The sequence below is a fragment of the Amblyraja radiata genome, chromosome 23 (assembly GCF_010909765.2).
Source record: "Amblyraja radiata isolate CabotCenter1 chromosome 23, sAmbRad1.1.pri, whole genome shotgun sequence".
NCBI lineage: Eukaryota > Metazoa > Chordata > Chondrichthyes > Rajiformes > Rajidae > Amblyraja > Amblyraja radiata.
This window is the reverse complement of record NC_045978.1, coordinates 40,285,106-40,308,135: the sequence shown is the minus strand read 5'-3', so window position 1 is coordinate 40,308,135 and position 23,030 is coordinate 40,285,106. Positions and strand designations below refer to the sequence as shown.

The 23,030-nt window shown below is 46.6% G+C and overlaps 1 protein-coding gene across 3 annotated transcripts in view; it reads left to right on the top strand.

The window, feature by feature from the left end:
• Nucleotides 1-801: 801 nt before the first annotated feature.
• The window catches only part of rbl1 (RB transcriptional corepressor like 1), a 61,561-nt gene continuing 39,332 nt past the window's right edge, over nucleotides 802-23,030 (top strand). The window contains exons 1-8 of one of the 3 annotated variants that reach the window (XM_033042106.1): nucleotides 947-1,059; nucleotides 1,112-1,267; nucleotides 5,836-5,969; nucleotides 8,440-8,640; nucleotides 9,370-9,434; nucleotides 18,816-18,944; nucleotides 20,395-20,555; nucleotides 21,587-21,651. In XM_033042106.1, the coding sequence (XP_032897997.1) occupies nucleotides 1,136-1,267; nucleotides 5,836-5,969; nucleotides 8,440-8,640; nucleotides 9,370-9,434; nucleotides 18,816-18,944; nucleotides 20,395-20,555; nucleotides 21,587-21,651 (887 nt within the window). In that variant the 5' untranslated portion in view covers nucleotides 947-1,059; nucleotides 1,112-1,135. Of the gene's footprint in view, nucleotides 823-946; nucleotides 1,268-5,835; nucleotides 5,970-8,439; nucleotides 8,641-9,369; nucleotides 9,435-18,815; nucleotides 18,945-20,394; nucleotides 20,556-21,586; nucleotides 21,652-23,030 lie in introns of those variants that run through there. The other 2 variants (XM_033042107.1, XM_033042105.1) reach the window with 2 other exon arrangements.

The following is a 23,030-nucleotide window of genomic DNA, read 5'->3' as shown; positions in this document are numbered from 1 at the left end:
GAAACTGATTGGGTTTCATGCAGATATGCTTTTCAGATTGTAATTGAGTCTGGGTGTCTCTTAAATATGAAGGTATGAGGTATTGATATTAAGGAGAGGGCTTTCACGTTATGAAATTCAGAACCGCTATAAATCATAATTATCTCGAGCTTTATCCCAGCTCAGGAAGAGTTCTTATCCGACCACTGTGAGCAACTGATGATGGGGCAACTCATTCAGTACACAATCCCCACCAACCTCTCATACTCTTGCTCAATCACCCTAGCCCCACATACTGCTACATGCTCCCCCACATTGTGTCCTCCTTCTCCACCCACCTCTCCTCCACCCCTGGTCCCCGCTCCTCCACCCCTGCTCCCACCTTCACTCCTTTCCCCCTCCTCCTCTTTCTGCCCCCTCCACTGTGTCTCTCTCTTCCCCGTCCCCTCCTCCCCCCCCCACCTGCCTTCTCCCCCTCCCTTCCCATTCCCCCCGCGTCCCTTCCCTCCCACCCCCGTCCCTCCCTTCCCCCCTCTCCCCGTCCCTCCCTCCCCTCCTTTCCCCCCCTCGTCCCTTCCTTCCCTCCCTCCTCGTCGTTCCCCCCTCTCCCCCTTGTCCTTTCCCCCACCCTGTCCCCGTCCACTGACTCTCTCTCTACCCCTCTCGCCCAGTCCTCTCCCCACACTGCCCTCACCCAGACTACATTTCCCGGCATACGCCACAGAAAGTAGTCCGGGAGGCCGCCCCTCCACTGTTATTTTACCCACTCCGCCCTCGCGTTCACTCAGACCATCACGTCAAAGGCCGTGAACAGTTGAGTTAAATGTTGAGCTGGAATGAAAGGTGCGTGGGACACTGGGACACAGAGGCACTGTACTGTACGAGTGTACTACTGTACAGGGTGGCTGGGCTGGGCTGGGCCGGCGGCGGAAGGCTCTCCCCGGGGCAGCCAGCGGGTGCGACGCGGTTTTGGCGCCACTGGCGCGCGGGGCAGGCTGGGATCGTGGCCGCACAGGGATTTAAACCGGAGCAAAAACCGGCGCAAAGTCGCCGGAGATCGCGGCGCCGGGGCCGGGCCGGGCTGGACTGGACTGGACTGGACTGGACTGGGCCGGGCCGCGCCGCTGTTGCTGCTGCTGCTGTCCGCGGCACAGCTATGCCGAGCGGCGAGGAGCGGAAGGCCAGCGAGAGCTTCGACAAACTCTGCCAGGACTTGAACCTGGACCCGGAGACGGGCGCCGAGGCTTGGGGCAGCTTCCAGCGCATCGGCAGCACCTACACCCTGGAGGTGGGGGATATGATATGCTGAGGTTGGGGGGTGGGGGAGTGACAGTCACCCGGGGTGAGGGGGAGATCCTGGGGATGTCAGGGGAGGGAGGCTGCGTTCAGGGCAGAGGATAGAAGAGGAGCTTGGGGTTGAGGGGAGGGATCGGGGGGGTGGGGATCCTGAAGGTGGGGAGATCCCGGGCAGAGTGACCCGGAGTGAGGGGAAGAGGAGATCCTGGGGATGTCAGGGAGAGGGGCTGCGGTCAGGGCATGGGGGTGAGGGGAGGGGTAGGTCCCTGATGGTGAGGATGTAGTGGTGGGAGGACTCCCTCTCACCCAGAGTCTCTGTCCCCGCCCCACCCCCCCCCCCCCCCCCAGAATGAGGGGGTGGTGGGTCGTGCCCCCTGTAAGGAGGGCTGGGTGGGAGATGAAGGAGATTGTGAGTGGGTACCTGTCCCAGGATCTAAAGAAGGGGTGTAGGGCACGGAAAGATAGGGACAGTGTGGCTGAGAGAATGGGTTATGGCGGTGAGAATAGTAGTATCAGAACAGTGGAAAGGTCAGGGGGTTGTGGATGATGCAAGAGCACCTGAACCCTGATGGTGGGGGCAAGTGGTTATGAAAGCAGGTCCTACATTCTGGAAGTCAGGTGAGGTTTTTGGGATGGAGATAGAGACTAACATCCTGATGGATGGTGTGGGATTGAGGAAAGAATGGATGGATGGGAGGAGAGGGACTGGGGAGAGGGTCAGTGGTCAATAATTACAATGACCTGATTACTGTCCAGAAGCAGCCGTTATGTGCTAGGTCAGTATCTGGATTATTGCAGCTTGGATCAATTATCAATATTTGGTCCAATCAAGACTATTTCAAAAATTGGAACAATTGACAACAGTACCCCTTCAACAAGTTTATCCAGCAAAAAAAATAATATAAATGTACAGGTGTGTAGAGGTGTTAGTGTAACAGTGATGGAGAATTAGTAGAAGGCGTGGTATTGATATCCAGTATTACTTTCGCATCTACTGAGATACAGTGAAAACCTTAGTTTCATGTGCTATCCAAAATAATCATACCATGCATCGGTGCCATTGTACCACAAAGGTAGTACAAAAACAGAAAAGAAACATAATGCTGAATATAGTGTAACAGCTACATGGAAAGTGCAGATTTTTTTTAAAGTGTGAGGGCACACAGGGTAGACTCAAACTGCTGGAGCAACTCCAGGTAAAATGAGTTACTCCAGCATTTTAAGTCTGACTTTCGATTTAAATCAGCATCTGCAGTTCTTTCCTACACGGGGTAGATTGAGAGATCGGGAATTAATCCTTGTATTATGAGTGGTGTGTTCAAGAGTCTGATAATAGCAGGGAAGAAGCTTGAATCTGGTAGTACGTGCATTAAAGCTTTTGTATCTTCTGCCCGATGAGGGAGAGGAGAAAAGAGGATGGCCAGGTTATGAGTTGTCCTTGGTGCTTTACAAATGTAGCTTGATGTATCGAAAATATCGGGAATTATCGCGTTTGCTCACTGCATTTCATCAAAACATCAATAATGCCTTAGTTTTGATGAAATGCAGTGAGCAAACGCGATAATTTTCGATCTTTATATCTGCACGGCCAACAACTTCCGCTGTTATTTTCCCTTCAGCTCTCTCTTCTCTTTACCTTCGTTTTTTTTATCTTCTGGACTCTAAAGTAAGATAGCTGTGTCTCACGGTCACCCCGACTGGCACAGTTATTTACAGCTCAAAAACTAACCGTTTTCGCGGTTTTTAACAGGTTTGAAAGTAGCGTTTCTAGCATCAATAACATGTACTGGAAGTGACGTTTGTACCCCAGTTAAATTTTGCGGTCACGTGGGTGAGGATCTATGATCCAGTGACCTTTCGTGAAATCACCCTATACGTGGTTGATGGATGTTGGGCGGGGAGGCTGGTTTGTGAGTTGGAGTTAGATGCTTTCATAACTCTGCAGTTTGTGGCAGTCTTGGGCAGAGCAGTTGCGAAACCAAGGTCTGATTCATCCCAATCGGATATGATGCATCTATAGTAATCGGCAGGAGTCATTGGAGACATGGTGAATTTCTTTAGTCTTCTGAGGAAGTTGAGGCGTTGTTGTGCTCTCTGGGCCATAAGTGATAGGAGTAGAATTAGGCCATTCTTATAATGTGCATAAATTTGAGGTTATCCACTTTGGTGGCAAGAACAGAAAGGCTGATTATTATCTGAATGGTGTCAGATTATGAAAAGGGGAGATGCAACAAGATCTGGGTGTGCTTGTACATCAGTCACTGAAAGTAAGCATGCAGTGGCATGTTGGCCTTCATTGCGAGAGGATTTGAATAGGAGCAAGGAGGTCCTACTGCAGTTTGGGGCTGGGGCCCTGGCCCTGTACAGGGCCCTGGAGAGACCGCACCTGGAGTATTGTGTGCAATTTTGGTCTCCTAATTCGAGGAAGGACATTATTAGTATTGAGGGAGTGCAGTGTAGGTTCACCATGTTAATTCCCGGGATGGTGGGACAGATATATGATGAAAGAATGGGTTGACTGGGCTTGTATTCACTGGTATTTAGAAGGATGAGAGGATATCTTATAGAAACGTATACAATTCTTAAAAGATAGGACAGGCTAGATGCAGGGGAAAAAATGTTCCCTATGTTGGGGAATCCAGAACCAGGAGTCACAGTTTAAGAATAAGGGGTTGGCCATTTAGCCCTGAGACGGGGGGAAAAACGTTTTCAGCCAGAGAGTTGTGAATCTGGAATTCTCTGCCACTGAAGGAAGTGGGGGCCAATTCAATGGATGTTTAAGAGAGGGTAATAACCCTGTCCCACGGTGCGAGTTCATTCCAAGAGTTTAAAAAAAAAATCAAGCTCGTGGTAAGCACGGAGAATGAACGTAGCCTGTACGTCGGAGCTCGGGGAAGTCTCATAACGATAACGGCGGGTCCTCGGGAAGACTAGCTAATGGCAGGTAAGCACGGGAAGATTCGCAAAGATTTTTCAACATGTTGAAAAATGTCCACGGGAGCCCCGAGTACCGACAAGTGACCATTACCGTAAATCTCCAAGTTCGAATCAGGGCAAACTCAGGAGAGCTCTTGGAATGAACTCGTACCATGGGACAGGGCTTTTAGATTTAGCTCTTGGGGCTAATGGAATCGAGTAGGAATGGGGTACTGATTTTGGATGATCACATTGAATGGCGGTGCTGGCTCAGAGGGCCGAATGGCCTACTCCTGCACCTATTTTCTATGTTTCTATGTCCACAGCTGGAGTAGTGTGCACAGTTATGGTTGCCGCACCAGGAAGGATGTGAGTCCATTAAACAAAGGGAATTCACCGGAATGTTGTCTGGGGTAGAATTAAGATTCAGAGTAGGAGGTTTGCAGAAGAATTCTTTTCACCCATAGTGTAGTTCAAATGTGGTGCAAACTGTTTAAAGAAATAATAGAGGTAGGTTCTTCCCCCAACATTTAAGAAGCAACTTTATGAGCACTTGAAAGGCAATGGCATAGAAATCTGTGGGAAATGGAATTATTCTCAATTGGTGCTTTTATGGTTAGTATGGACATGGTGGAGCAAAGGGCAAATTTCCCCCTGTGTGGCTATTGCTGTTGATCCTGCTCCACAATTAATGGGGACACAATCCTAGAATCGATATCTTCACCAAAATCCCAGCAAGTTCATGTTTCTTCTGGTGGGCATGTTTACAGGCTATGAAGAATCCGTTCATTATTCGTGACTCTTATCGAAATGAGTGTTAGTAGTTCATTGCAGAACTTTCGGCATTTTCTGTGATTTATGTGATAAGAGCAGAATCAGGCCATTCGGTCCCTCAAGTTAACTCTGCCTTTCAATCGTGGCTGATCTATCTCTCCATCCTAACCCCATTCTCTCCTTAAATTCTGACACCTGTACTAATTAAGAATCTATCTATCTCTGCCTTAAATATATTCACTGGCTTTGCCTCCACAGCCTTCTGTGGCAAAGAATTCCACAGATTCACTACCCTGAAGTGCCAGTGTTTTTCTTACTCTTGTACAACGGCGAGACAAAACGTAGACTGGGCGATCGTTTCACTGAGCACCTTTGCTCAGTCTGCCTGGACCTACCTGATCTCCCGGTTCCCAAACTCTTTAATTCCCCTTCCCATTCCCATACTGACCTTTCTGCCCTAGGCCTCCTCCATTGTCAAAGTGAGGCTAAACACAAATTGGAGGAACAGCATCTCATATTTCGCTTGGGCAGCTTACAACCCAGTGGTATTGATATTGAGAATATTGATTTCTCTAACTTCAAGTAACCCCTGCATTCCCTCCCCCACCCATCGCACCAGCTTCTCATTCTCACCAAGCAAACAGCTAACAATTGCCTGTTTCCTCATCATCACTACTTTTTTGCATATCTTGCATTCATTTGTTCTATATCTCTCTACATCTCCGTCTATACCTCTCGATTCCCTCTCAGTCTGAAGAAGGGTCACGTCCCGAAACGTCACCCATTCCTTCTCTCCAGAGATGCTGTCTGACCTGCTGAGTTACTCTGGCATTTGTGTCTACAGTGTTTTTATCAACCTATTTTTTTCAGGGAGAAACTCTACATTGGCTGGCTTGTGCTCTATATGTGGCATGTCGAAAAAGCATCACCCCAACTGTCGGCAAGGGGACGATGGAAGGGAATGGTGTTTCGTTGACAAGAATTCTTCGCTCGTCAAAGTTAAGGTAACAATCATCCCATGTTCCCAAGCTAGAAGTAGGCATTAGGTACATTCTACTTCCTTGTGTCTGGCAAGGTACAATACTGATGTTTATAAGACTGACACTTGGTCCTGACTGAGTAATTTGAAAGAACACTCGACTTTGTGGTTTTAAGTACAATGGGATTTCTATCTACATTTTGCAATTGGAAAGTTGGAATTTACCTCTGCTGTGACTGTAGCTGATACATCTTTAGTTTCAAATTAGCCTCAAATGTTATCTCAGTTAAGGGCAGGATTATTGATTACATTCTGTTAAATTGCTATTTTATAGTATGCAAAACTGCGGGGTAGCCAATTGTATTCTGGACTATAATTTGAGTAGAATCTGAACTAATGTTCCACCTTAGCCCTTCCCAGGAAAATGTAGAACGGTGAAAATATAGTATTACAATGAAGGACCAATAGTTGGAAGAATTGAAGAAACGAACAAACAAAAGTTGGGGAACGATTGTACTTGCAAAGTATTATTGATAAACAGTGTTAAAAACAGTTAGCTAATGGAAGCACATGCTGTAGTAGAACGACACATTGCCACCGTCCCCTCCCTCTGCCTCCATCTCCCACTAGGACGGTCTTAAAGCCCCCCATTTCTTCCTCGACCCCAGAAACTGCCAAATTCCCACTAGCAACGCTCTCCCTTGCCAAGCAGAGCTGGTCCTCGCACTTAACGGCAGGCATGGGCACTCGCCTGGGCCCCAGCTATGCCTGCATCTTTGTTGGGTACTTCGAACAATCCCTGTTCCAGGCGTATGCTGGTCTTATTCCTGAACTCTATTTCTGCTACATTGACGACTGCATCGGGGCTACCGCCTGCAGAACTCACGGACTTCATTAACTAATTTCATTCCTGCACTTAAATTCACTTGGACCGTCTCCGACATCTCCCGACCGTTTCTTGATCTCACCGTCTCCATCACAGGAGATAGACTGACATCTATTTAACTTACTGACTCCCACAACTGTCTAAACGTCACTTCTTCCCACCCTGCCTTCTGCAAATACTCTATCCCCCTACTCCCATTTCCTCCGTCTACGCCGCATCTGCGCCCAAGATGAGGAGTTCCATACCAGGATATCTGAGATGTCCTCATTCTTTAGGGTACTGGGGTGCCCCTCTTTGTACTCGGTAAATTTCCTCACTTCAAGAGTAATCTTTAGAGAACAGTGGGATCCCCATCTTCCATCATAGATGAGGCCCTCACAAGGGCCTCCTCGATATCCTGCAGCTCCACTCTTGCTCCCCCTCCCCCGAGTCGCAACAGAGACAGTCCAGTAGTCCTCACATTTCACCCCATCAACTGACACACACAGCACATAATTCTCCAACATTTTTGCCACCTCCAACGGGATCCCACCACTAGCTACATCTTCCCATCATCTCCGCTTTCCGCAGAGACTGTTCCCTCCGCAACTCCCTGGTTAACTCGTCCCTTCACACCCAAACCACCCCCCTCCCCAGGTACTTTCCCTTGCAACCACAGGAGATTCAATACCTATCCCTATACCTCCTCCATCCAAGGACCCCGACAGTCTTTTCAGGTGAGGCAGAGGTCCACTCCTACTGTATCCGCTGTTCCAGGTGTGGACACCAACCGCAGACACAGCAATCGTTTTGATGAACACCTTCGATCGGTACGCCTAAACCTACCTGATCTGCCAGTTACTAAGCACTTCAACTCCCATTCCCATACTGTCCCTTCTGTCCTGGGCCTCCTCTACTGTCAGATGCAAATTGGAGAAACAACACCTCATATTTTGCTTGGGCAGCTTACATCACAATGGTTTGAATATTTACTTTTCTAACTTCTAGTAACCCTTGCTTTCCCTCTTTCTCCATCCCTCCCCCTTCCTAGTTCTCCGACTGTCCCCCTGATTATATTTTATCTCTGTATCGCTGTCAACTTTTCCGAGCTAACTGCTCAATTCTACATTTTCCTTGCACCTTATCCCCTGATGTCTCATTTTCACAACTTGCACTTCCATATCTCTGTATCTCCGTCTCCTCTGATTCTGTCTGAATAAGGGCCTCGACCCAAAATGTCACCCATTCCTTCTATCCACAGAAACAGCCTGTCCCGCTGAGTTCCTCCAGCATTTTGTGCCTATCTTGTGTGTAAACCAGCATCTGCAGTTCCTTCCTACAACCTCCCTCACCATCCCTTTGCTTCCAAGACCTAAGGTTGCCACTTCCCGAACTGACCATGAAACTGTAGGGCACTCTCAGAAGCTCACAATCTGTTCATTGTCACTCACTTTCCTCGTCACCGTCTCCGCCACCATCTGGAGTTATTGGAATGTTGGTGTGGATGGCCCATTAGTGTGCTGTGGACTTTAAATGGACTTTAAAAGTGAAACTTCCCTCTTTCTCTGCACAGCAATTATTTTGGTATTTCGCTGGTTTTCAAACTTTTCATCTTCTGCCATTCTTATAGCCTAATTCAATTCTTCAGCAAGATGAAGAAATGGACCGATATGGCCAACTTATCCCAAGACTTCCGAAAGCGAGTAGAGCAGTTGGAAAGGAATTTTGAAGTTTCAACTGTTATATTCAGGAAATTTGAGCCTATCTTTTTGGACATGTTTCAAAATCGTCACCAGGATCCGCCCCGGCTTCAGCGAAGCAGAAAACAGAGGTATGTTAGTCTTGCTATCTTCATTTTCATTTTAGAAAGCTACGGTCATCTTTAAACTTGCCAAATTACGGGTTTAAAACACTGCACCTAGTGATGTGCTGTCCACTGGACTGAGAATCACGAGGAAGACATTCATAAAAGATAGACAAAGTTTAGCTCCTATGGCCTTACAGGCAGATGTGTCTTACTCACTTCCCTGTTTGGTCTTGTATCACTTTATTCTCTCAGTGTGGAGAGCATGGCAGCGCTGGATTTTTCTGAGGGCTTTTGTACCATTTTAACCTGTTTTGAAACCAGAAGCCAGCTCTGAGGGAAAGGCAGCATCTCTGGAAAGAAGGAATGCGTGAAAACACCCATTCGTTCTCTCCAGCGATGTTGCCTGTCCCGCTAAGTTACTCCAGCATTTTGTATCTATCTTCAGTGTAAACCAGCATCTGCACTTCCGTCCTACACATTCGCCAGCTCTGAACCTCCACTGCAATATTGCCCGATAACGCTCAGAATCTAATCCTTTGAATGGTATTTATTTATGTGAAGTGCCCAAAGGGAGCTGTTATTTTTATGATACTCTGGGCTGTAATTGCTTTTGGGAGCATGCTATAATACGGAAGGAGAAAAAATGCAAATGGATGTAGAAAGAGGTGTTTCACTTCCTCTACCAAATCTTGACACAATTCCTCAAAATATTTAGGCCATTCTATTTAGAATGTGATTTTGATTCTTTTACAGGCGCCTTCCATGCAGTGTAAGAGATGCTTTTAGTTTTTGCTGGACCTTATTCGTATACATTAAAGGTAAGAGATTTTGTTTCTATTCCCCTCTCATTAGTTCTGTGGGGTTCCTGTTGAGATCATGCATTACTGCCACTCCATCGGAAATAAAGCCACCATCTCTATTATATCAGAACTCATTATTGAAGGTAACATAGCTCCAGTGTCCCATCTGTCCTGTTAAGTGTACCTTCTCAGCCACGGCAACAGCCTCATGAATCAGTACCGTACATACTCTGCCTTCCATCTCTAATAAAACAACAAAGTATTTAGTTGCAATCTAATCATGTTTTAGGTTGGTTTATCATTACAGTTGTTATAGAGTGATACAGCGTGGAAACATGCCCTTCGGCTCAACTTGCCCAGCTACTCTAGTCCCACCTGCACGGGTTTGGCCCATATTCCTCCAAACCTGTCCCATCCATGTGCCTGTCCGACTGTTTCTTAAATGTTGGGATAGTCCCAGCCTCAACGACCACCTCTGGCGGCTTGTTCCATACACCCACTACCCTTTGTGTGAAAAAAAATTACCCCTCGGATTCCTATTAAATCTTTTCCCCTTCACCTTAAACCTTCACCTGAATCCTCCGGTCCTCGATTCACCTACTCTGGGCAAGAGACTCTATGCATGTTCCCAATCTATTCCTTTCATGTATACACCTCTATAAGATCACTCCTCATCCTCTTGCGCTCCAAGGAATAGTCTGCCTACTCAACCTTTCCCGATAGCTCAGACCCTCTAGTCTTGGCACCATCTTCGTAAATCTTCGCTGTACCCATTCCAGATTGACAACACCTTTCCTATAACTTGGTGCCCAGAACTGAACACAATAATCTAAACGGCCTCACCAACGTCTTTGACAACTGCAACATGACCTCCCAACGTCTATACTCAATACTCTGACTGATGAAGGCCACAACTTCTATACTCAATAATCACTCTGCTCTACAACACCCCAGAGCCCTACCATTCACTGTGTAGGTCCTGCCCATGTTTAATTTCCCAAATGCAACATCTCATTCTCTTTACTAAATTCCATCAACCATTCCTCAGTCCACCTGGCCAATTGATCAAGATCCTGCTGCAATTTTTCGCAAATATTTTCACTATCTGCAAACCACCCACATTTGTATCATCAGCAAACTTGCTAATCTTGCCATGTATGTTCTCATCCCAATCATTGATATGGATGACAAACAGTAACTGGCCCAGCACTGAACCCTGAAGCACACCACTAGTCGCAGGCCTCCAATCTGAGAAACAACCTTCCACGATCATCCCATACAACAGTCCTCGTGTCCCTCTCCTTCCTGAAAACCCACCATCCCTCCCCACAGACATCGCTTCGGCCTCCATCTACTCACCTGCCTTCCTCCGACCCCAACCCCCACCCTTGCCGTGTGTTCACCACCTCCCCCTTTCTGATTCGGAATGGTCTGTCCTCAGCAGAGGCCTCGCCTTTGTTCCCCTCTGCCCCCACCTCAACGAGTTCCGTGTGCCACGATGTAGAGCTCTTACTCCGTCGCCTCTTCCTCCGTCTTTTTCTGTTGGAAGGAGTCCTGGCCCAGTGATGACCCCTTCTCCCGTCACCAACAGACCCCCTCCTCTTGGACCCCTGGATGGCTCACAGACACCTCCTCCTACTTATCTTTGAGCCATGACCCTACAGACTAGCACCAGGCCTTAATTTCAAGCACCGTTACTGGTTTCATCACTTCCGGCTCTCTGCCCTCTAAAGCCTCCAACGTTAATGTTCCCCAGCCCCGCATCAACTTCACCACTAATTTCCATCCTGCACTCAAATTCACTCGGACCATCTCTGACATCTTCCAACCGTTTCTAGATCTCACCGTCTCCATCACAGGAAACAGACTATTGACCAACATCTACTGCAAACCTACTGACTCCCATAGCTATCTTGACTGTACTTCTTCCCACCCTGCTTCCTGTAAAGACTATCTGCTACTCCCAATTCCTCCGTCTACACCGCATCTGCGCCGAGGATGAGGTGTTCCGCACCAGGGCATCAGAGATGTCCTCATTCTTTAGGAAACGGGGATTCCCCTCTTCCATTATAGATGAAGCTCTCACTAGGGTCTCCTCGTTATCCCGCATTTCTGTTCTTACTCCCCCCCCCCCCCCCCCCCCCCATTCGTAACAAGGACAGAATACCCCCTTGTCCTCAGCTTCCACCTCATCAGCCGTCACATACAGCGGGATCCCACTATTGGCCACATCTTCCCATCTCCACCCCTTTCTGCTTTCCGCAGAGACCGTTCCCTCCGAAACTCCCCGGTCAACTCGTTCCTTCCCACCCAAACCGCTCAGATACTTTCCCCTGCAACCGCAGGAGATGCAACATCTGTTCCTTTACCTCCCCCCTCGACTCCATCCAAGGACCCAAACAGTCTTTCTAGGTGATGCAGAGGTTCACTTGCACCTCCTCCAACCTCATCTACTGCATCCACTGTTCCAGGTGTCAACTTCTCTACATCGCCGAGACCAAGCGCAGGCTCGGCGATCATTTCACTGTACACCTCCGCTCAGTCCGTCTTAACCTACCTGATCTCCCGGTGGCCCAGCACATCGATTCCCCATTCCCAATCTGACCTTTCTGTCCTGGGCCTCATCCATTGTCAAGAGTGAGACCCAGTGCAAATTGGAGGAACAGCACCTCATATTTTGCTTGGGTAGTTTACACCCCAGTGGTATGAACATTGATTTCCCTAACTTCAGATAGCCCTTGCTTTCTCTCTCCATCCCCTTCCCAGTTCTCCCGCTAGTCTTAATGTCTCCAACTACATTCCATCTTTGTCCCTCCCCTGACGTCAATCTGAAGAAGGGTCTCGAACAGAAACATCGCCCATTCCTTTCCAGAGATGCTGCCTCACCTGCTGAGTTACTCCAGCATTTTGTGTCTACCTTCCACCATCATTCTCTGCTTCTTTTCATGAAGCCAATTTTCTATCCATTCAACTAGCTCTCCTTGGAACCCATGCAATCCACCCTCCAGTCTTCCAGCAGCTCTCCTGTATTTAAAGACGACTCATAAATCTTGTCGAGTGATCCCGCAATCTCCTTTCTAGTTTCCCACAATGTCCGCGGATATATCTGATCAGGCCCTGGAGATTTGTCTACCTATATACATCATCGTACCTTCAGCACCTCTTTGACGGTAACACTGACTGCTCTCAAAGACACTTCCATTGACTGCCCCAAGTTCCTCCGTACTCCTGCCAAATACAGAGGAGAAATACTTGTTGAGGACCTTGCCCATCTGTGTCTCCACACAGAGTTGACTGCTTTGATTCCTGAGGGGTCCCACTCATTTTCTAGTTACCCTTTTCTCCCTTATTTATTTTTAAAATTTCTTGGGGTTGCCCTTAATGCTATCCGCCAGAGTTATCTCCTGGCCCCTTTTTTGCCCTTCTGATTTCTTTTTTTAGTTTAATCCTTAGTTCCTGAAACTCCTCCAGGGATGCACTTAATCCCAGCTGCCTATACCTGTCATATGCGTCCTTCCTATGTTTGACCAATGCCTCAATTTCCCTCGAGAACCAAGCTTCCTTACGTTTGCCTGCCTTGCCCCTCACTCTAACAGGGACGTACAAATCATGAGCTTTTGTCAGCACATTTTTAAAAACATCCCACTTGGCCGCTGTTCCTTTCCCCGCCAACAAACTACTTCAGTCAACTTGAGCAAGACCTTCTCTCAAAGCCTCAAAGTCGGCCTTGCCCCAATTTAGCATTTTAACACGTGGACCCTCTCTATCCCTATCCATAACTATCTTAAACCTAATCAAACAGTGGTCACTGGTCCCAAAAGGCTCCTCCACAAACACTTCATTCACTTGCCCTCCCGACTAGATCAAGTGTTGCCCTCACACATGTGAGGTTCTCTACATATTGCTGGAGAAAACTCCGGAACACTTTTGGGAAATTGCACCCCATCTGAACCTTTCACATTATGATTTTCCCAGATAAAAGGGGGACGAGGGATATAATTGGTCCATTAGAGAGTCAAAGTGGACAGCTATCTGCAGAGCCAAAAGAGATGGGGGAGATATTGAACAATTTGTTTTCTTCGGTATTCACCAAATAGAAGAATATTGAATTATGTGAGGTAAGGGAAACAAGTAGAGTAGTTATGGAAACTATGAGATTCAAAGAAGAGGAAGTACTGACACTTTTGAAAAATATAAAAGTGGATAAGTCTCCAGGTCCTGTCGGGATATTCCCTCGGACATTGAGGGAAGTTAGTGTAGAAATAGCAGGGGCTATGACAAATATTTCAAATGTCATTAGAAACGGGAATGGTGCCGGAGGATTGGCGTACTGTGCATGTTGTTCCATTGTTTAAAAAGGGTTCTAAGAGTAAACCTGGCAATTATAGACCTGTTAGTTTGATGTCACTGGTGGGCAAATTAATGGAAAGGATACTTAGAGATAATATATATAAGCATCTGGATAAGCAGGGTCGGATTAGGAACGGTCAACAGGGATTTGTGCCTGGAAGGTCATGTTTGACTAATCTTCCTGAATTTTTTGAAGAGGTTAGGGAAATTGATGAGGGTAAAGCGGTGAATGTTCTAGAACTAGGGGTCACAGTTTAAGGATAAGAGGGAAGTCTTTTAGGACCAAGATGAGAAAATCTTTTTTTACACAGAGAGTGGTGAATCTGTGGAATTCCCTGCCACAGAAGGTAGTTGAGGCCAGTTCATTGGCTATATTTAAGAGGGAGTTAGATGTGGCCCTTGTGGCTAAAGGGATCAAGAAGGTATGGAGAGAAGGCAGGGATGGGATACTGAGTTGGATGATCAGCCATGATCATATCGAATGGTGGTGAAGGGCCGAATGGCCTACTCCTGCACCTATTTTCTATGTCTATATGGACTTAAGTAAGGCCTTTGACAAGGTTCCACATGGAAGGTTGGTTAAGAAGGTTCAATTGTTGGGTAATAATGGTGGAATAGCAAGATGGATTCAACAGTGGCTGAATGGAAGATGCCAGAGAGTAATGGTGGATGGCTGTTTGTCAGGTTGGAGGCCGGTGATTAGTGGGGTGCCTCAGGGATCTGTGTTGGGTCCACTGTTGTTTGTCTTATACATCAATGATCTGGATGATGGTGTGGGAAATTGGATTAGTAAGTATACAGATGCTACTAAGATAAGTGGCGTGGATAATGAAGTAGATTTTCAAAGTCTACAGAGAGATTTAGGCCATTTGGAAGAGTGGGCTGAAAGATGGCAGATGGGAGTTTAATGCTGATAAGTGTGAAGTGCTACAACTTGGCAGGACAAATCAAAATAGGACGTACATGGTAAATGGTAGTGAATTGAGGAATGCAGTTGAACAGAGGGATCTAGGAATAACTGTGCATAGTTCCCTGAAGGTGGAATCTCATGTAGATAGGGTGGTAAAGAAAGCAATTGGTGTGCTGGCCTTTATAAATCAGAGCATTGAGTATAGAAGGTACACAAAAATGCTGGAGAAACTCAGCGGGTGCAGCAGCATCTATGGAGCGAAGGAAATAGGCGACATTTCGGGCCGAAACCCTTCTTCAGACTGATGGGGGGGGGGGGGGGGAGAAGGAGGAGCCCGAGGGCAGGGGGATGGGAGGAGACAGCTCGAGGGTTAAGGAAGGGGAGGAGACAGCAAGGGCTAGCAAAATTGGGAGAATTCAATGTTTATGCCAGCCGGACGCAAGCAACCCAGGCGGAATATGAGGTGCTGTTCCTCCAATTTCCGGTGTTGCTCACTGGCAATGGAGGAGACCCAGGACAGAGAGGTCGGATTGGGAATGGGAGGGGGAGTTGAAGTGCTGAGCCACCGGGAGTTCAGGTAGGTTATTGCGGACTGAGCGGAGGTGTCCGGAGAAACGATCGCCCAACCTCCGCTTAGTCTCCCCGATGTAAATCCGCTGACATCTAGAGCAGCGGATGCAGTAGATGAGGTTGGAGGAGATACAGGTGAACCTTTGCCGCACCTGGAACGACTGCTTGGGTCCTTGAATGGAGTCGAGGGGGGAGGTGAAGGGACAGGTGTTGCATTTATTGCGGTTGTAATGGAAAGTGCCCGGGGAGGGGGTGGTACGGGAGGGAAGGGAAGAATTGACAAGGGAGTTGCGGAGGGAGCGGTCTTTGCGGAAGGCAGACATAGGGGGAGATGGGAAGATGTGGCGAGTGGTGGGGTCACGTTGGAGGTGGCGGAAATCGCGGAGGACTATTTGTTGTATTTGCCGGCTGGTGGGGTGAAAGGTGAGGACTAGGGGGACTCTGCCCTTGTTGCGAGTGCGGGGATGGGGAGAGAGAGCAGTGTTGCGGGGTATGGATGAGACCCTGGTGCGAGCCTCATCTATGGTGGCGGAGGGGAATCCCCGTTCCCTGAAGAACGAGGACATTTCCAATGCCCTGGTGTGGAACGTCTCATCCTGGGAACAGATGCGGCGTAGGCGGAGGAATTGGGAGTAGGGGATGGAGTCTTTACAGGGGGCAGGGTGGGAAGACGTGTAGTCTAGATAGCCATGTGAGTCCGTTGGTTTGTAGTGTATGTCGGTCAGAAGTCTGTCCCCTGCGATGGAGATGGTGAGGTCAAGGAATGGTAGGGAAGTGTCGGAAATGGTCCAGGTGTATTGGAGTGCCGGATGGAAGTTGGTGGTGAAGTGGATGAAGTCAGTCAGTTGTGTGTGGGTGCAGGAGCTGGCCCCAAAGCAGTCGTCAATGTAACGGAGGTAGAGGTCGGGGATGGGGCCCTGGTACGTATTGAACAAGGATTGTTCAACGTACCCGACAAAGAGGCAGGCGTAGCTGGGGCCCATGTGTGTGCCCATAGCTTGTGTTTGGAGGAAATGGGAGGAGTCAAACGTAAAGTTGTTGAGGGTGAGGACCAACTCCGCTAGGCGGAGGAGAGTGTCAGTGGCTAGGTATAGGTTGCTCCTCTGGTGAGGGCCTAGAGAGTGGAATGTGCGGAGACGGCGGAGAGTGTCTGAGGTGTCTACAACATAGGTGGGAAGGGATTTGACCAAGGGGGATAGTATGGAGTCAAGGTATGTGGAGATGAGTTCGGTGGGGCACGAACAAGCAGAGACAATGGGTCTGCCGGGAGAGCCGGGTTTGGGGATTTTGGAGAGAAGGTAAAAACGGGCCGTGCGGGGCTGGGGAACGATGAGGTTGGAAGCTTTGTCGGGCAGGGCGTGGTAATTGATGAAGTCGGTGATGGTGCTAGATATGGTGGCCTGGTGCTCGTCAGTGGGGTCATGGTCCAAGGGTAAGTAGGAGGAGGTGTCCGAGGGTTGGCGCGTGGCCTCAGCTTTGTAGAGATCGACGCGCCAGACTACCACGGCACCTCCCTTGTCAGCTGGTTTGATAACCCAATCTGGGTTTTTGCGGAGTGATTCAATGGCAGTGCGTTCAGGGGGGGGAGAGATTGGAGTGAGACGGGGAGTGGAGAAGTTTAGGCGGTTGACGTCGCGGCGGCAGTTCTGGATAAAGAGTTCCAGAGCCGGGACATTACGAGAGGGTTCCACGAGGAGGGGGTGCGTTGGAGACGGGAAAAATGGTCATCATTGGGGGGCGAGGACTCCTTCCCATGGAAGTACGCTGTGAGGCGGAGGCGACGGTAGAAGCGCTACAAGACATGGTGGGCGCGGAACTCATTGAGATGGGGACGGAGGGGGACAAAGGTAAGACCTCTGCTGAGGACAGACCGTTCGGTGTGGGAGAGGGGGAGGTCGGGGGGGGGGGGGGGTGAACACCCGGCAGAGTATAGAAGTTGGGATTAATGTTAAAATTGTACAAGGCATTGGTGAGGCCAATCCTGGAGTATGGTGTACAATTTTGGTCGGCAAATTATAGGAAAGATGTCAACAAAATAGAGAGAGTACAGAGGAGATTTACTAGAATGTTGCCTGGGTTTCAGCAACTAAGTTACAGAGAAAGGTTGAACAAGTTATATCTTTATTCTTTGGAGCGCAGAAAGGTTAAGGGGGGACTTGATAGAGGTTTTTAAAATGATGAGAGGGATAGACAGAGTTGATGTGGATAAGCTTTTCCCATTGAGAGTAGGGAAGATTCAAACAAGAGGACATGATTTGAGAATTAAGGGACAGAAGTTTAGGGTAACATGAGGGGGAACTTCTTTACTCAGAGAGTGGTAGCTGTGTGGAATGAGCTTCCAGTGGAAGTGGTGGAGGCAGGTTCGAATTTATAATTTAAAAATAAATTGGACAGGTATATGGACGGGAAAGGAATGGAGGGTTATGGTCTGCGTGCAGGTAGATGGGACTAGGGGAAAATAAGTGTTCGGCACGGACATGAAAGGCCGACATGGCCTGTTTCTGTGCTGTAATTGTTATGTGGTTATATGGTTAAAAGTTGGGGAAACAGGAAATTGCCAGGAAATACCTTGGTGATGTGTGAAGCAGGAATTTATAGATTTAGATTCATAAGCTGTTAACAACAAGTGAAGATCTAAACCTGTGACATTAACTATTTTTCTCTCCTTGGGTGTTGCTGCCTGACATGGTGACCATTTCCACCATTTTTATTTTTTATCTGTTGCTGATGTACATTGAAGAGTAAATATAGATAAATATGTTGGATAAACCCCCCCGCCCTCTTTTCCAATATTCATACGTTCCACGTGTCAACTTTGTCCACCCAGGAGTCATAGAGTTATATGGGATGGAAATTTGCCCACATCGGCCATCTACACCAGTCCCACCTGCTTGTGTTTGGCTCGTATCCCTCTAAACCTGTCCTATCCATGTACCTGTCTAAATGCTTCTTAAGTGTCAGAGTTCCTAAACCTCCACTTCTGTGCATTTATATCCAGTCAGTTGCATATGCTAATAAATAGCTATAACATGGAAATGGGCCCTTCGGCCCAGCTTGTTCATGCTGACCAAGTAGCCGAGCTAGTTCTACTTGCCTATGCTTGACCCATATCCCTCCCAATCTTCCCTGCCTACATACCTGTCCAAGTGTCTTGTAAATGTCAATGATCCATACCTGCCATAACCACTTCCTCTGGCATCTCCTTCCACACCTGTCACCCTCTGTGTGGGAAGGTTGCCCCTTGAGTCCCTTCCATCTTTCACCTTAAAGCTATGCCCTCTGCTTTTGTACTTGTCTCCCCTGGATAAATGAGCAATGTTTTGATATTGCAAGGAATAGTTTCTTTATAACATTTCATCTATGATAACTATATTTCCACTAAAAGAATGGATGGTTAAATTACTAAATATAAAAGCAGAAAATGCTGCATGTAGCCACCTGGGCAACATCTGTAAAAAGAAGAAGTGTTCCGACCTAAAATAGGGTCACGTATTATTTTTCTCTATAGATGCTGCCTAATCCATGTCTAACTTCATATCATTTTGTGTTACTGCATTATTGTTTTTCAGGAAACTTCCGTATGATTGGTGATGACCTTGTAAATTCTTACCACCTTTTGCTCTGCTGCTTGGACCTCATGTTTGGAAATGCATTATTGTGCCCTAACAGAAAAGATTTACTTAACCAAGGATTTGAAGGTAAGTGCGGGTGTTTTATGATATGTACTTTTTGATTAATTGTGAGCCCTGAATGTAAAATTATTTCATCATTTCTAATAGGCTATCTAAGTCCCTCGCTTTATTCAAAATTTCAATCTGTTAGTAACGCTGCACATTCCTTAGGGTTAATATAAACTTGGGAAATTGAGTTGGGCAATGCAAACACAATTCCTATTTGGATCACGAGATCTTAAAATTCTAACTCACTGCTGTGCTTTCTTGTGCAGTTTCCAGTGTTTTACCTTGTTATTACTAACATGGGAAATATTGATTCATTTTTTTGACTGAATCTGTGAGCTTGTTATCGGAAACGGTAAATGTAATCCAGTTATCATGAAACACAGCCGGTTATGACTGCAAATAATAGTCTTATAACCATATAACAATTACAGCACGGAAACAGGCCATCTCGGCCCTTCTAGTCCTTGCCGAACACGTATTCTCCCCTAGTCCCATCTACCTGCACTCAGACCATAACCCTCCATTCCTTTCCCGTCCATATAACTATCCAATTTATTTTTAAATGATAAAATCGAACCTGCCTCCACCACCTTCACTGGAAGCTCATTCCACACAGCTACCACTCTCTGAGTAAAGAAGTTCCCCCTCATGTTACCCCTAAACTTCTGTCCCTTAATTCTCAAGTCATGTCCCCTTGTTTGAATCTTCCCTTGACTGGTTTCAATTGGATTTTATTTCTGGTAAGGATGCCACCCTTCTCCTGGTTTAGAAAACTCTCCTGGGTGTTTACTAGTTTCATTTTAAGATTAAATTCGGGAAGTGGATTCAAGCTCTGGGGTTCAGCAATTAATTACATAAAAGTTCGCCAGGACCTAGGCTTAAAATAGAACTCATTGGGGTAGGACACTGGTGCATCATGGTGCTCCTCAATAAAAGTGGTTCTTCTAAATAAACGCTGCTTTTCAAACAGCCACAATCTTTTGATTATTCTCAAATGCTGGATTCTGCGAACTATCAGGAATTTAGTACACATATTGCAACTTGGGAAATATTTAACATGACTTCATTGGCTGTGTGGCTGGTGTAGGTGGGATTTTATCTCCCATCCTCTGTTGCTGTTTGAAAAGGTGCTGATTAGCTGCTGTCTCATCCATGGTCGTTTCTGCAGAAAGTGGCCTCACAGTTCAGTAGCGAAATCAGGAAGCAATGTTGCACTCACGGGTCTTTTGAATTCTGGAGCCTTTCACAATGACACCCATGACTTATGTAGAAACAGCAAGTAAATGAAGTTTGGGTGCAGATTCGGTCGGATAGAAAATGGCCAGCTCCAATTCCTAAAGTTCAATTCATATTTTTGGTCACCTGATTACATTTTTTTTCAAGTTTCATTTTCAGTGTAAACTATAAAATGTGGCTTTTTGTGCTTGCGTGACTTTGTCTAGAATGTGTGCACTTGTGTATTATGTAGGTTTGCCACTGGGGTTTGGCAGCCAGGACTATAAGCCTCCTGTACATCCACCGTGTATCATTGAGAAACTATGTGATTTGCATGATGGGCTCATAGTAGAAGCAAAAGGTATCAAGGAGCACTACTGGAAACCTTACATTAAGAAATTATTTGAAAGGAAGGTAAGCAAGATGGATTGTACGCATTTGAATTGCACGTTCACTCCATACTGTCCGGTAAATACAGATGTGTGCCTTTGTTATAATAATGATGACCTGTTTCTCGTGTGCAAAGTAAACTGTACGGATGCACACACATCTGATTAACAGGAAAACTATTCTCCCTCTTTGACTTGATCTTCAGTATCTTCATTCATTAATCTGCCTCTGTTTGAAGCAGATTAAACATTTATAAGATGTCTAGGAGTTGGTAGTTGTCGCAGTATTTTGTTCACTCTATCCGTTTTCTTAGTTCAATTTAGAGATGCAGCACGGAAACAGACCACCGACCAGCGATCCCCGCACATTAACATTATCCTGCACACACTAGGGACAATTTACACTTATACCAAGCCAATCAACCTACAAACCTGTACGTCTTTGGAGTGGGAGGAAACCGAAGATCTCGGAGAAATCCCACGCAGGTCTCTGGGAGAACGAACAAACTCCGTACAGACGGCACCTCTCGTCGGAATCGAGTCCTGGTCTCTGGCACTGCCAGCGCTGTAAGGCAGTAACTTTACTGCTGTGCCACCGCAGTTAATTTAGGTTCAATTTTCCATATTCCACAGTATTATGTGCATGATTAGTCATATAAACTGTTTGTTCAGTGACCATGTTTTAAGCATGCATTGATACTCTAGTTATAAAAATGTGATAGTGACTACCGGTAACTCTTTAAACAAGTTTATTTTGCCTATACCTCATGCATTCAGAAAGAATTGCATTATCTGTTTGGTTTGTGATCATAACTGTATGTGACTGTGGGGAGTATGTTGCAGAGTTTAATCTTGTGCTGGTGATGTAATGGACTGATTTTAGGTAGTGATTACCTTTTAATTGTCCCATGAATTTGTTGCTTCCTTCCCACACGTTACCTTTGACCTGAGGATAACGGAGCCAGTTTCTGTATTTTGTTCTTGCCTGAGATCAGTTAATTTGACCTGTTTTGAGAGCACAACAATTTTGAATCCTTTATTTTTTTAACTTTGCAGATTCTAAAAGGAAACAGTGAGCTATTTGCCGATCTTCTGGATGTTAGCAATTTCACAGACAACAAGTGAGTTTAACGTTTACGGCCTTTGTTAATATAAAAATGACTACGATTGACAGTAATAAGAAATGAAATGGTGTACTTAACAAAATGTATTTGGGGATCGGAAGCACGGTTGTGAGTGAGCTGAAGATAGTAAATATGGTTAACTTAGAACTTGGTCCCTAAACCTGATCACACATCTAAAAAACATTATTGAGTGTGCAGCAATAGGGATGCTAGGTGCAAGCCGTGTACCTGGCACCATAGCAAAGTAAATGTCATTTTTAAATTACAGATGGTAGGTACCTGTGAGTGTTCTGAATGGAGGACCAAGAGTACTGCAATGAAGTAGCACAAAGCAAGGTCCCAGTGTGTCTTGCCTGTACGGTCTATCATTATAAAATAACTCAGTTCATGAAAAACGTTTCAAAATAGCTGGGAAATGAGAATCCCTACATTCTATCAGTCAACTACAAAACTGAGTGTGTTGTCCCTTTACACTTTCATACAAGTTTACATTGCATCCATAAGGAGAAAATCTTGGCCCATAATCTGTCCTTTGGACATGTTTAAACAGAGGCCAGATGAGTCTGGAGTGGCTTATTGTCAGAGTGGTAGAGTCATACAGTGGGAATCGGGCACTTCAGCCCAACTTGTCCATGCAGACCAAGATGCCCCATCTACATTCCATGGGCCTCTAAACCCTTTCGGCGGTCGCAGTGGCGCAGCGGTAAAGTTGCTGCCTTACAGCGAATGCAGTGCCGGAGACTCGGATTTGATCCTGACTATGGGTGCTGTCTGTACGGAGTTTGTATGTTCTCCCCATGATCTGCGTGGGTTTTCTCCGAGATCTTCGATTTCCTCCCACACTCTGAAGAAGTACAGGTTTGTAGGTTAATTGGCTTGGTAAATATAAAAATTGCCCATAATGGGTGCAGGATAGTGTTAATGTGTGGGGATCACTGGTCGGCGAGGACCCGGTGGGTCGAAGAGCCTGTTTCTGTGCTGTATCACTAAACTAAACTATCCATTGGTATTGTTCATACAATGTGGGCTGACAAGACTAGTATTTATTGCCCTTCCCAAATTCCCTTGAAAAGGTAGTGGTGGTGAGCTGCTTTTGCTGCTCCATTCTGTCAGCTACAGTCATGCCGGGTAGGGGGTTATCACCCAGCGACCAGAAAGACATGTTTCCAAATCGGGACGGTGCTTGACTTGGAGAGAAGCTTGCAATTGGTAGTGTTCCCATGTGCCTTTCCTCCTTTGTGTATTGGCACCAGGGTTGTAGGCTTAGATGATGCAATTTAAAAAATAAGAGTGAAATGGGGGGCAGTGTTAGCTGTGAGGAGGATGCTAGGAGGCTGCAAGGTGACTTGGATAGGCTGGGTGAGTGGGCAAATGCA